Here is a 13352-nt window from a genome sequence, read left to right as displayed (position 1 = left end):
TTCAAACAACTACAAGTGTGTACTGTTATGCCATGTACTGCCCTGGTTTTCCAGTGTTCTATTTTGCACTGGCACTGAGGTCATTACTGCTTTCAGATCAGAGAATTGATCTCAGATTTCCATGTTTTATGGGATTTTTTTTTTTCCTCTAGAGTCATTTTTTGTATCGGGATTGAGCTTATAAAACAACCACTTTTAAATATCTCAGGATTAAAGGGATTAATACTAGATTTAGAGTTTACATGAATGTTGGTAGAACTAGGAGACTGGATAGTAATCTGGTGAAGGCCAAGAGATCTATAATAGAAAGTCATCTGAAGCACCAAAGTTGGTGGCTTAGGAAACTGATACAGTTCTTTGAAGACTTTCGTCAGTTGTCTACCAAGACCCCCAAACAGGTGGTTTACTTGGAAATCTCTTATGAATCTCACATTGCCCACATGTTTGGCTACAACCACCTCCAGAGTCTCTCTCTTCAGCATCCCAGGTCAGGTGTGGGTATCTTGCATTGGCAATCTCAAACATAGAACCTACTGAGGAGGGAATTCTGGATAATATCCCTGGCTTCTCTGTCATGCAGAGGAAACCTTTGAAGAAGAAAGATGCTTATGTGAGGACACACAGTCCGGCATATTTCCCTTTCACCACTTGGTTCTACATATGCCAGAAGCAACACTGAGGGGCCAGCTGCCAAGGAGAAACATTTCTAAGATATGTATATTAGCTATGTCTGTAGCTCCCACAGTAAGTCAATAAGAAAAAGGCACACAGTCTGTTAGAAAAATGGACAGAGGATATGAAGAGATCAAAGAAGAAATACAAATGGCCAACATGTAGATACTGTTCGGTCCACTTGTGATTAAGGAAATGCAAGATCAGAATATCTTCTATTTAATTTGGAATTATTAAAGTTTATATTAGTTTTGAAATGTTTAGTTTTGAAAATATAGGAGAAAGCTTTCTCCTGTACCTTTGTACAAAGAAATAAGAGTGGAACATGTGTATGTGGTTTGCGTGGGTTGGGAAATCTACCTACTACATGATTGATGGCCTTGCTCCCAGGAAGTAGTGATGTGGATCTGAGTGAGTATGGGTGGGAGCATTTTAATTTTGTAATTCTAATTTCAAAAGAGATTTTTATTTTATTTATTATTTTTTTGAGACGGAGTCTCACTCTGTTGCCCAGGCTGGAGTGCAGTGGCATGATCTCGGCTTACTGCCACCTCTGCCTCCAGGGTTCAAGTGATAGAAGAGATTTTTTTTGAAAAAACAGTGAACTAATTGTTTACTAGGCCCCATTTTAATTCAGTCAGTGTTAAGAGTTCAAGCATCAAGACAATCTAGTTTATGTTCAATGTAAATTTTCTAGTTGCTAGAAATATTTGGATATAATACAGTCCTTTGCTAGAACTGACATTTTAATGGTGGGAAAAACTGTCAGCCTTTAGAGATGCTTTTTTTCAAGTTTCCGTGATACTAAAGTTCCCAGCTGGTAACAAATGTATATGCTTCCTTGAGTTTCAATGTCCAGGCCTCTTTAAAGTATTCAGGTATGCAAAGACAGGATTATGCAAGTTTCTTTTAGGTGGACAACCTTTATTGATGAATTTCTTAGGTTTCTGTGGTAGTGTTGTTAGATTAAATACAGTCATTCCCTCTTGTCTAGTTTCGTTTTATGTGATTTCGCTCTTATGGTTTCACTTACCCCATGGTTCGAAAGTATTAAATGAAATAAACAATTCCTGAGTTTTAAATTGGACACTGTTTTGAGTAGCATGATTTGTCCAGTGTATCCACACTGTGGGCACTCTCCACACATTAGTCACTTGTTAGCCATCTGGGTTATCAGTATTGCAGTCCTTGTGTTCAAGTAACCTTTATTTAATGGCTCCAAAGCACAAGAGTAATGATGTCGACAATTTGGATATGCCAAAAAGAAGCCTTGAAGTGCTTCGTTTAAGTGAAAAGATGAAAGTTCTTGATTTAGTAAGAAAAAAAATCAAATGCTGAGATTGCAAAGATCTACAGTAAGACCCAACCTATCTGTGAAACTGTGCAGGAGGAGACCATTCATTCTCTTTTTGCCATCACACCTCAAACTGCAAAAGTTAGGACCACAGTGCATATATTGGAAAAAATACAGGGTTTGTTACTATCTACAGTTTCAGGCATCCACTGGGGGTCTTGGAACATATTCCCTGTGGGTAAAGGGGGACTGCTGTATTTTTCTAACTGAACTGTGATACGCTGTAACCTTTTCTTCATGACCTCCCTGCCCTCTACACAGCTTCTTGCTCCCCATAGAAAGCTAGGCAGTGATGCTAGTTAAAACACAAAACCTATTTTAGCTGTTAGCCTTTCATTGCTAGGGTTAATTCCCCTGATAGCAGGGCCATTTCAGATCCTAGGGTAATGTAAAATTAAAGTTGTGTGGCGGATAGTCACTTGGAACATTTTCTAATGGGAGCTTCAAACAATATGGCATAGTATGTACTTTTGGCCGGATTAATACAGCCACAAGAAACCTGTCTTCAGTACAGGATAATGATTATTTTTCATGTCATAACCTGTGCAATCTTTGCTTTTACTTTATGAGTCAGTAAATGAAATACCCTATGCTAATCATCTAGTGTTCTTATTCTGGTTTTGGGGATGATATGGTGTTTACAGAGAGTGTCAGGGGTGTCTATATCTGTTTGTGTACCTGGAACTGTGTCCTCTTGTCCCTGTATTATCTCAGCACAGCACTGACCCTGAAATGGAGTACCCCAAGCAATCCAAAGATGCAGGACACCTAGAAATTATAAGTACTGCCTGTGCATGGCCTCCCCTTCCTCTCTTGCATAATTTGAACCACACTTTTTCTAATACAATTCTAGGATCCTTTATCATGTTGAAAGCTCTCCTTCAGGCTTCTTTACTGTGCCACATTTCTTACTAATATCCTTTCTCACAATAGTCTTTTCAAAGCCTAGATTCACACCATATCATTCTCTAGACCAAACCTTTCAATGACTTTATATGGTACTTGCAATAAAATTCATAACCTTTACTGTTCACTCTCTGTCCTTCACATCTCCAACCTCAGTGCTCTCTTGATTTCCTCCTTAAAACCTGGCCTTATTTTTTATTCCTAAAAGTTTCAGCTTACCTTAGAACTGTGGAGATTTCTTCAAGGAAGAAATCGGCCAAGCAGGATTCTTTGTAAACCCTGCCTATACCTATTTTTATCCCAAGCACTTCATTGTTCGTAGTCTGAGTCTCTTTTTGTAAGTCTCTTTGTGTTCCTTAGTAAGCCTTTGATTTATGTAGTATGTCAGTTTTCCAGCTATGGAGTAGTTTAAACTTGCACATCCCCCTCTTCTTCAGCCCCAAAGGAGAAACTTTAAAAGTAAATCCTTCGCCTTAATTAATTATATTATGGAATATATATTCCGTCCTTTAATTAACTATATTATGAAATAGGGGATTCCTATTCCAGCCTTTCTGGGAACTAAGTAAGGAGTCTCAGACTTTGATAGAGATATTATGTTTCAAACTGCATATTCTGCATTTGGCTGTATAAAGCTATCCCTTTGGAGGAAACGTTATCTGAGCAGCAAGTTTAAGTTATTAGATTTTTATCAGGAAATTTGGAAGCATGAATAAAAGGATTCCAATAATTTTTTTGTATGATTATTGATATAAATAGTGTATTCCTGTCATATAATTAGATGAGGAAATTACATAAGAAACATGTAGAGTGAACATTTTAAATACATGCCCATATTAATTGCAGAACACACCCTGATTTCAAAAACATTAAAATATCATTTAAAAACAAATAGAGGGACATTTAAGCCTAAAAATTGACCTGGTAAAGTGGTTTTTAGTAACAGCAACTTTTTGAGGCTTAGCATGTTTTAATACTAATGGGATTTTTCATCTGCTTCTTGGAGAAACCTTTTTTTAATGCTAAGGATTAAGTTGAAAATAGATAAGATTAATACTTAGAAGTTATAATTAGAAGTTAATGAGTTATTAATTAGAAGTTAAAATAATCATTAACCAGTGTTTGTTCATTTCTTCTTACATTGTCCTATTCTCATCTCTAGCACTTTGTCAGCAACCCCTAAGAGGTTAGCAAGTCTTGAGGAAAATGAGTATGAGTTCAGGAATATGTAGATTTGTTCGTGTAAACGCTTTTCAGTTTTAGCTTTGTGTTACCTACTTGCTAGCAGAAATGAACCAAAGTCTATTTTATGGAAATTAAAGCATTTCAACATATGCAATCTTTAGGTGTTTCTTTTTTCCTAAGTCATTGTGTAAATTTCATGTATAGGAATAGCAAAACTGACATTTGAAGTTGAGTTTACCTATCTCTTATGTGTATAGTCCCTTACCAGAAAATACTTTTTCCTTATGTTGCCCAGGCAGGATTTGAACTTCTGGGCTCAAGCAGTTCTCCTACCTCAGCATGCACCACTGTGCTTGGCTGTTGTTTTTTTTTGTTGTTTGTTTGTTTGTTTGTTTAAGAGACGGGGTCTCACTTTGTTGCCCAGGCTGATCTCAAACTCTTGGACTCAAGTGATCCTCCCACCTGGGCCTCCCAAAGTGCTAGGATTACAGGTGTGAGCCACAGAGCTCAACCAAAGAATAAAAGAATGGCTACTCCAGGGGCAGAGCAGCCTCATGATTTTTATGTATGTTGATATAAGCAAATTATCTGGAATTTATCTGCTATACTGATAAAAATCAGTAAACCTTGTTAGTGTCAGCATCTAATCTGTATTAAACTTTTACTTATTTCCCTTTACTTTTTAGATTCAAAGAGAGGGTTCACGCAGATATCTTTCATGCTACATTATTGAGCTTAAGGAAGATAAATTTCCTAAATATGATATTTGGTATATTTGTGTGTCTGTAATTTTTTTTTTAATTTAATGCTGTATTTAATTTGTAAGTCCTGCCATTGACTCTACCAGAGGAGATTCTTCAAGCTTAGTTGCTGAACTTCAAGAAAAGCTTCAGGAAGAAAAAGCTAAGTTTCTAGAACAACTTGAAGAGCAAGAAAAAAGAAAGAATGAAGAAATGCAAAATGTTCGAACATCTTTGATTGCGGAACAACAGGTCTGTATCTCTTTTCCCATTTCATTTATTTGAGAACTAAAGAAGGTAGACATAAATTAACAAATATAATTTCTTTATGTAGCTGAGGGTTTCTTATATCTTAGATGTGATGTTCCTTACATTGATCCTGTTAATAAATTTCCTCATGACAAAAGCGTGTATTTTTAAGAATTTTTTTTAGTTTTTTTACTCATCTGGAGAATAATATTTTTCATGTTAACATGTCACATGACAATACCAGGTGCTTCAAAATGAGATAGTCTTAGATTAGAAGCGAGGGAATGTGAATTCTGTTCCTGGTTTCTTCACTACCTATGTGATCTTGGGTAGATCATTTAACCTCTTGAGAACTAAGATTAGTTTTCTATGAAATGATTTTTTTAATTTAAAAAATGATTTTATTTTTTCTCTAAGCTTCAAATTCTCTAAACTTTGTTATCCTAAATTACATTCAGATCAACATAAATATCTTACCCTTTCTGTAATTCTTATCCTTCTGATAGGCTGGTGGTAGATTAAGATGGAATATTATTGAATTTTGTTAATGTACTTACTGTTGTTGGTCAATAATAAGAGGTAGTGCTTGTGAAGTGTATTGGGGTTAGATAAAAAACCAGATGCCTTGTTAGAGAGCTTGTACTTTACCTAAAGTACCGGACAGCAACTAATTACAATGGCATAATTAGATTTATGCTTAATGAAGATCACCCACTGGAACATGGAGAAAGATTGGAGAACTGCAAAGCAGTCAGCTGGAAGAGCAATTTGGTAGCTACTGCTAGAATCCAGGCCAGGGATAATATTGCAGTTTGGGGCATACATTTTGAGGGATACATTTCTGAAACTGCATATTTATGGTGGTTGTACACATGTAATATTATGTGGTATTTTTCCTTTTCCTAAAATGTTATGATTAATTAGTGTCTTTGTAGAATTTGAAAAAATGTAAATCAGAGAACAGAAAGAAAATAAAGTATAGTTGAAACCTCTAACAATTTTAGATTTTTAAGGCCTAGGGAAAGAAAGAAGAGCCTGGGAAAAGGGAATGAGAAAAGCACAACCAGAAAAAAAAGTGTGTGGCTTAAGGGAAGCCAAGGAAAGTTAAGTGTTCAGGGAGGAGGAATAGCCAAGTTTTAAGTAAGAATTAACAATGAGGAGGTCAGTAGTAACCTCTCTCTAAGAATCTGGATTTATAGATTCTTCTCTATGATTCATTCTGCATATTGATCTCTTTATCTCCTTGTGTTGCATTGTCTCTTTGTGTGTGCTCTTATAAGCACATGTACAATTTCTAAAATTAAGTAAAGAATGAATTAACTGAAACCAAAAGTATAGTATTGACAGCTGTCTAATTTACTTCTTCATGTTTTGATGTCTGTTTTAATATTTATAAAATAAGAGTGGGAGAAATGACTTCTAAGGTACCTTCCAATTTTCCATGATGTGTATGTTAAGTTGTATTTATTTAAGGTGATTTGTACCTAGCTCTGTATAGGTGATTTCTGAGTTGGAACTAATTGGTTCTTAACTAGCCACCCTTTTTTCATATGCCAATTACAAATTGTGATCTTCCTAAAAATTCATTTCAAATTACAGAAATGGCAAAAATCATGAAAATAAACATAATGGTTTATATGTTTTTGTGTTTATTTTCTATATATAAATAAAATACATAGAGATGGCTTAATACAAAGCCATATCATAAATGTTTCTTTTTGAGAGATCTTCCTGTATGCTTTGTGGCCAGAAATTGTATTTAATTAAATATTTAATGAATTTATTAAAATTTTATTAAAAATGCTGTATTACTTTTCCTAAATCTCCCTATTGCCAGCATTGTTAGCATTATTCATTGATCCAAGGACCATAGAGCTCTTAAAATTTTGGAATTAGAAATGCTGGGCAGATGAGAAGAGTCAATTTAGATCATTTCATCATTCATCTATTGCTTTTACATTTCAAGAAGCTCAGAAATCTTGTAAGTAAATTTTTTTTTTTTTTTTTTTTTTGCCTCTTAGAGACAGGGTCTTACTCTGTCATTCAGGCTGGAATTCAGTGGTGCAATCATGGCACGCTATAACCTGGAACTCCTGGGCTCAAGCAGTCCTCCCTCCTTAGCCTCCCGAATGGCTGGGACTACAGGCATGTGCCACCACACCCAGATAATTTTTGTAGAGACTCGATCTTGTGTTGCTCAGGCTGGTCTCAAACTCCTGGGCTCAAGCAGTCCTCCCACCTCGGTCTCCCAAAGTGCTGAGATTACAGGCATGAGCCACCAAGTCCGGCCTAAGCAAAATTTTTATACAGATTCAGTCATCTTTATTAAAGAAACTGTGCAGTTAAAATTGCCAGATTGTCTCATGAGATCCATGCAGGCAGTTGGATATGTGAGCTTCATAGTAGAGTTTATAAAAGTGGGGGAGTAATAAGTCTAGCCAATATAAATCAGCATTCCAGTGACCATTGCAGATATCCAAATAAGAGAAATAAGGAAGATAGAGTCATATCTAAAATGTTAGGGTGGTGATCAAATGTTAAGACAAAAGGAAGGTTTCAGAGGCAGGATGATTACTCCAGGAAAAAAGTAAGTGTCTAACAGCACTCTAAGTTATTGATGCTTCTAATTCTTCAAAATTTCAAAATCTCTGACAGTAAATATATGGACAATAATAAGAAAATAGGATTTGCTTTCAAGAGACTTAAATTGGAACCAAGAAAGTAGAACCTTTGCCACAGTATGTTACATTTTCATTTTTAAAACATTTCACGAATCATACCCCATCATCTCCATGTACAAATGTGCCACAGAAAAGAATATTTGCAAGTGTATTTTCTAAGTCCTAGCTGCTAAGTACATGTAGATAAATTTAAATAATTATTCTCTTGTTCCAGACCAATTTTAACACTGTTTTAACAAGAGAGAAAATGAGAAAAGAAAACATAATAAATGATCTTAGTGATAAGTTGAAAAGTACAATGCAGCAACAAGAACGGGATAAAGGTTTGTACTGTTTTGTACTATTTTTTTAATTTTTTAAAGTGAAAAAGATACATTCATGCAAAGTGGTTTTTTTAATTACATGATACTTTTTTAAATTTGGGTGTCCTTCAGATTTGATAGAGTCACTTTCTGAAGATCGAGCTCGTTTGCTTGAGGAAAAGAAAAAGCTTGAAGAAGAAGTCAGTAAGTTGCGTAGTAGCAGTTTTGTTCCTTCACCATATGTAGCTACAGCCCCAGAACTTTATGGAGCTTGTGCACCTGAACTCCCAGGTGAATCAGATAGATCCGCTGTGGAAACAGCAGATGAAGGAAGAGTGGATTCAGCAATGGAGACAAGCATGATGTCTGTACAGTAAGTATGGCTGTTTTCAACTGTTACTTAAGGCTGTTGCAATTCCATGAGTTATAAAGCTCTGAAGAGAGGAAACATTTTTAGCATTACTGGTTGTCCACAGCCCATGTATCTGAAAGTTGTGCTATTTTAATTCTTTAAACTGTAAATGTGAGAAAACATTACTGAATGAATTATTTTGGGGTACTCTCATACTATACAAAGTATGTGCACCAGAATTATCCCATACTGCCAAGATAAGGATCATGGCAGTAGTATTGAGCCATTCTTATTTACAAGGAATGTTGACATTTTGGGGTCCATTACCTATAAAGGGGTTATTGTAGTAATGAATATATTCATTTTGGTGAGGAAAGGCAGGGAAGGGTTTTTTATTATTATTATTTGTTTATTAATATATAGCAAATGTTTACTGCATTACATTGAAATCGTGGCAGAGCTTACTGGAATTTAGAACTTTCTTACCAGTTCTCCATTGAATATAGTGAAAGACCACTAAAATTGTGCTTACAATTATATCTATGGGACAGAATTGGGAGGAGAAAGTGCTCCTCTCCAAAGGATGTTGCAAGTAGAGTTTGCATTTCTAGTTGCACCTCTGGGATTTCAGATATGGGAACTGAGATTCCAAGGGCAGAAAGTCCAGATCATTATGCCACACAAAGAATTATGCCCAGTGGGTCAGTGAACACTACACCCCCATGTGAGATGAAGTAATTCGAACAAGTGATTACCAAAAGATATCATAGAATCAGCGTGGTCCCCTCGTTCAAACAGATCCAGGTTCAAGTCCTGAGTCTGGCACCTGCTTGGGAACTTGAGCAAGTCATCATCCCTTATTTTTCCATCAAGGTAACAGTTACGATAACAAGACAACAGTTATGATACACCAGCAGGGTTGCTTTGGGCATTAATATTTTATTTTATTTAATTTTAATTTTTTTTTTTTTTTTTTTTTTGAGATGAAGTCTCGCTCTTGTCCCCCAGGGTGGAGTGTGATGGCACAATCTCGGCTCACTGCAACCTCCGCCTCCTGGGTTCAAGCGATTCTTCTGCCTTAGCCTCCTGAATAGCCGGGATTACAGGCGCCTGCCACCACGCCTGGCTAATTTTTGTATTTTTAGTAGAGACGGGGTTTCACCGTGTTGGACAGGCTGGTCTCGAACTCCTGACCTCAGGTGATCCACTGGCCTCAGCCTCCCAAAGTGCTGGGATTACAGGCGTGAGTCATCGCGCCTGGCCAGGCATTAAATTTAATGAGCACCCGTGAGAAGGTGTGGTACACAGTAAGAAACCAGTAAGTGCAGGGTCCTTCGTACCCCACCCCTGCCCACTCAGAGGAACGCAGTTAGTTGCATCTTCATATAAGCCCATTATCTGCCTGACCTTTGAGAAACTTTGGCAGGGGAGTTTTTTTGTTTGTTTTTGAAAAATAAAATCACTTAGGTTTCTGTCTGGTTGAAAGGAAAATAATAGAAACTGGTTACTTTTAGACTTTGAAAGGTATAAGGCTTAAGAATGTATATTAAAAATAAAATAGAACAAAAAAGTAATTCAAAAAAGCAAATCAAGAAAACATGGTTAAGCAAATCAAAAAAACAAATCAAGAAAACATGGTTACTTAGCAAACATGAATGACATAAATATGTCCGGACATGTGTGAAAAAAGTGAACCACCGTATGAAAACCTCTCAAAAAAAATATATCCAACTTCATTCTACATATAGGAGAGGTACCTAGAGCCAAATGATACAGAAAGTTTACTATAATGTGATTCAGAAAGATATAGAAGGGAAGAATATAAAAGCAATTCAAAGCAAAAGGCTTTAAAAAGCTTTAGGAATTTAAGGCTTTTTTGATTGACACATAAATTATACATATTTATGGTTTACAGTGTGATGTAGTTACATGTGTACATTCAAATCAGAGTAATCCATCACCTCAAACGTTTATCATTTCTTTATGGTGAGAACATTCAAAATGCTCTTTTCTAGCTATTTTGAGATACCGCAGTACATTATTGAACACCAAAACTTATTCCTCCTATCTGGCTGTAGCTTTGTACCCGTTGACCAACCTCTCCTCATCTCCTCTCCTCTGTACTCTCCCCAGCCTCTGGTAACCACTATTCTGCTCTCTGCCTCCATGAGATAAACTTAAGATTCTGCATATTAGTTAGATCATATGTAGGTTTTTTTATAAATATGAAAATTGAGTTATTCAGAACTAAAGTATCAAAAACAGATATGACGAAAGTGGTACTCTGAGAGAACTGTGTAGTTCCTTTATTTTTAAATGAATTAATAAAAACAAATGAGCCACAATAAAATAAAAGTTGTTTAGTAGATATTGAGATAAATAGAAGGTAGAAATAAATATATGTAATGAAAAGAGGGACATAACCTTAGTTATAGTTTTAAAAATTACAGAGAACATGATACAAGTTAATCTCACCTGTGAATTATAAATACAAGGAATCCTGAAGACAATTTTAGCTTATCAAATGCCTTGTGGTTTTATGATGATATAGTCATCATGACCCAGTGGAGTATTTTAGGAATGCCAGAGTAATAACTAAACAGTAGAATACCTAACCATACTCACTGATTACTTGAGAAGGTTTATAGAGTCATGTCAGTAGAAGCTGAAATGACAATTGATGTAATGCAGTGCCCATTTATTTAATAATTTAACAAAAAAAATCCGTAGCAAACTAGGAGTAGATGGGAACTTCTTTTTATTTGTAAGTATATGGGAGAGACATAGCAAGCATCGTATTTCATATTGAAACATTTAGAAGTATTTTTCATAAATTCAGGAAGAACACAATGCCAGCTGTCACCATTGCTGTTCAGCAAGACAATAAATAAAATTTGGAAACAACTTTTTCTGTCCTCATTTTCAGACAGTATCCTTTACAAACCACAAAGACCTAAAGACATATTAGAATTAACAGAGTACATCAGAGTGTAGATCATAGATATATCCAAAGAGGAGTAGTTTGCATATTTACCAGCAAAAGCTGACTTTAATATGTATAAAAGATCCCAATAAAAATTTAAAGGAATAACTTACTTGTAATTAATTTAACAAAAATGCGCAAGACTTCGTGAAGAAAACTAATTTTATGAAGAGGCCTGAAAGCTATACGTGGAAAGATAGATGGAAATGGAGTATTATTAAGATATCATTTTTCTCCTCAGATGTATTCAGTGATTTAATCTATTACTCAATTAAAATTCTAACAATATGTTAGGTTAAAAAGTGATGTTTGATGCTAGAATTCATACTGAAAAATGTGTAAAAATAATTGATAGCATTTCTAAATAAAGATCAGAGAGTAGAGATTTGTCCTGCTAGGTGTTAAGATATAGTCTTAAACTACATAGATAGTATTTAATTCAGTACATTATTGGTATAGCCACAGGCAAATAGATTAATAGAGTTAGTAATCTTGAAACAAACCAGTGGATATATATGGAAATCTACATGTAGCATTTTAAATCAGTTTGGTAAAGGATGGACTCCTCAGAATGGGACATTAGAGGCCTTGTTGATCTATTGGTGAGAGGTGAGCCATATTTTACATTGTATATATAAACGAAATGATAGATGTAGTAAAGACTAAATTTTTTTTTGAACTTACAGAGTTTCTTAAAGAAAATAAAAGACTACTCTGAAATCAGAGTAGGAGAGCACTTGGAAAACAATAATCAATATTACACTGAAATTTAAAGCTTGAGTACAACAGAAAACAAACAGCAGAAGTCTGGTGGTTAATATTTTTAATAAGTAAAAGATAAAAACCAAACTTTTAAATAATGCCAGTTTTTTATAATCTCTTTTAAAAAATAGGAGAGAACTCTTCCCAACTTATCCTCTGAGGCCAGTATTATATACTAATATCAAATCAGACAAATATATCAAAAGAAGAAAATACATCTTCTATAACTGTTGACACAAATATTATCGGCAAAATACTAATAGATCCAGTCTGGCAGAATACAAAAGGAATTCCAATTGGCTTTATTTCAGAAATGCAAGGTTGGTTTAACATCTAAAAGTCAATTTATGTCATACACTATATCAGTAGAATGAAAGGACAGAAAAACACATGATTATCTCAATAGATGAAGAAAAAGCATTTGACAAAACCCAACAGCCTTTCATCATAAAAACACTCAACAAACTAGGAATTGACTTCCTCAACCTATTGAAAGGCATCTGTGAGAACCCACAATTAACATCATACTCAATGGTGTAAGACTGAATGCTTTTCCCCTAAAATCAAGATGAAGATGGCCTGCTCTTGCCACTGCTGCTCAACATTGTACTTGGAAGTTCTATCACGGGCACTTAGGCAAGAAAAAGAAATTAAAGGCATTGGCCAGGCGCAGTGGCTCATGCCTGTAATCCCAGCACTTTGGGAGGCCAAAGTAGGCAGATCACCTGAGGTCAGGAGTTCAAGATCAGCCTGGCCAACATGGTGAAACCCAGTCTCTACTAAAAATAGAAAAATTAGCTGGGCATGGTGGTGGGCACCTGTAATTCCAGCTACATGGGAGGCTGAGACAGGAGAATTGATTGAACCTGGGAGGCAGAGGTTGCAGATTGCGACCCTGCCCTCCATCCTGGGTGACAGAACAAGACTCTGTCTCAAAAAATAAATAAATAAATAAATAAATGCATCTAGATTGGTAAGGAAGAAAAAACACTATTTGCATACATAGCCTGATCTTTTACTGAGAAAATCCTAAGGTCTCCTCTAAAAAAATACTGTAATTAACAAACTAGTTCAGTAATGTTGGAGGATACAGGTTCAGTGTGCAAAAATCAATTGGAGCTGGCTGTGGTGGTGCACAGCTGTAGTCCCAGCTACTCAGGAGGCTG

The 13352-nt window shown here is 35.6% G+C and overlaps 1 protein-coding gene across 9 annotated transcripts in view; it reads left to right on the top strand.

Annotated features, from left to right (window-relative positions):
• The window catches only part of RB1CC1 (RB1 inducible coiled-coil 1), a 92085-nt gene that overhangs the window by 63617 nt on the left and 15116 nt on the right, over nt 1–13352 (top strand). For all 9 annotated transcript variants that reach the window (XR_010159552.1, XR_010159551.1, XM_009455384.5 and 6 more), the window contains 3 exons: nt 4944–5109; nt 8002–8110; nt 8222–8462. Coding sequence is in view for 7 of the 9 variants with exons in the window: in XM_009455384.5 (XP_009453659.1) it covers nt 4944–5109; nt 8002–8110; nt 8222–8462 (516 nt within the window). In the remaining 2 variants the exon portion in view is untranslated. The remainder of the gene's footprint in view (nt 1–4943; nt 5110–8001; nt 8111–8221; nt 8463–13352) is intronic.

The sequence above is a fragment of the Pan troglodytes genome, chromosome 7 (assembly GCF_028858775.2).
Source record: "Pan troglodytes isolate AG18354 chromosome 7, NHGRI_mPanTro3-v2.0_pri, whole genome shotgun sequence".
Taxonomy (NCBI): Eukaryota; Metazoa; Chordata; class Mammalia; order Primates; family Hominidae; genus Pan; species Pan troglodytes.
The sequence above is the reverse complement of the archived record's forward strand: the minus strand, read 5'-3'. Positions and strand labels throughout refer to the sequence as shown.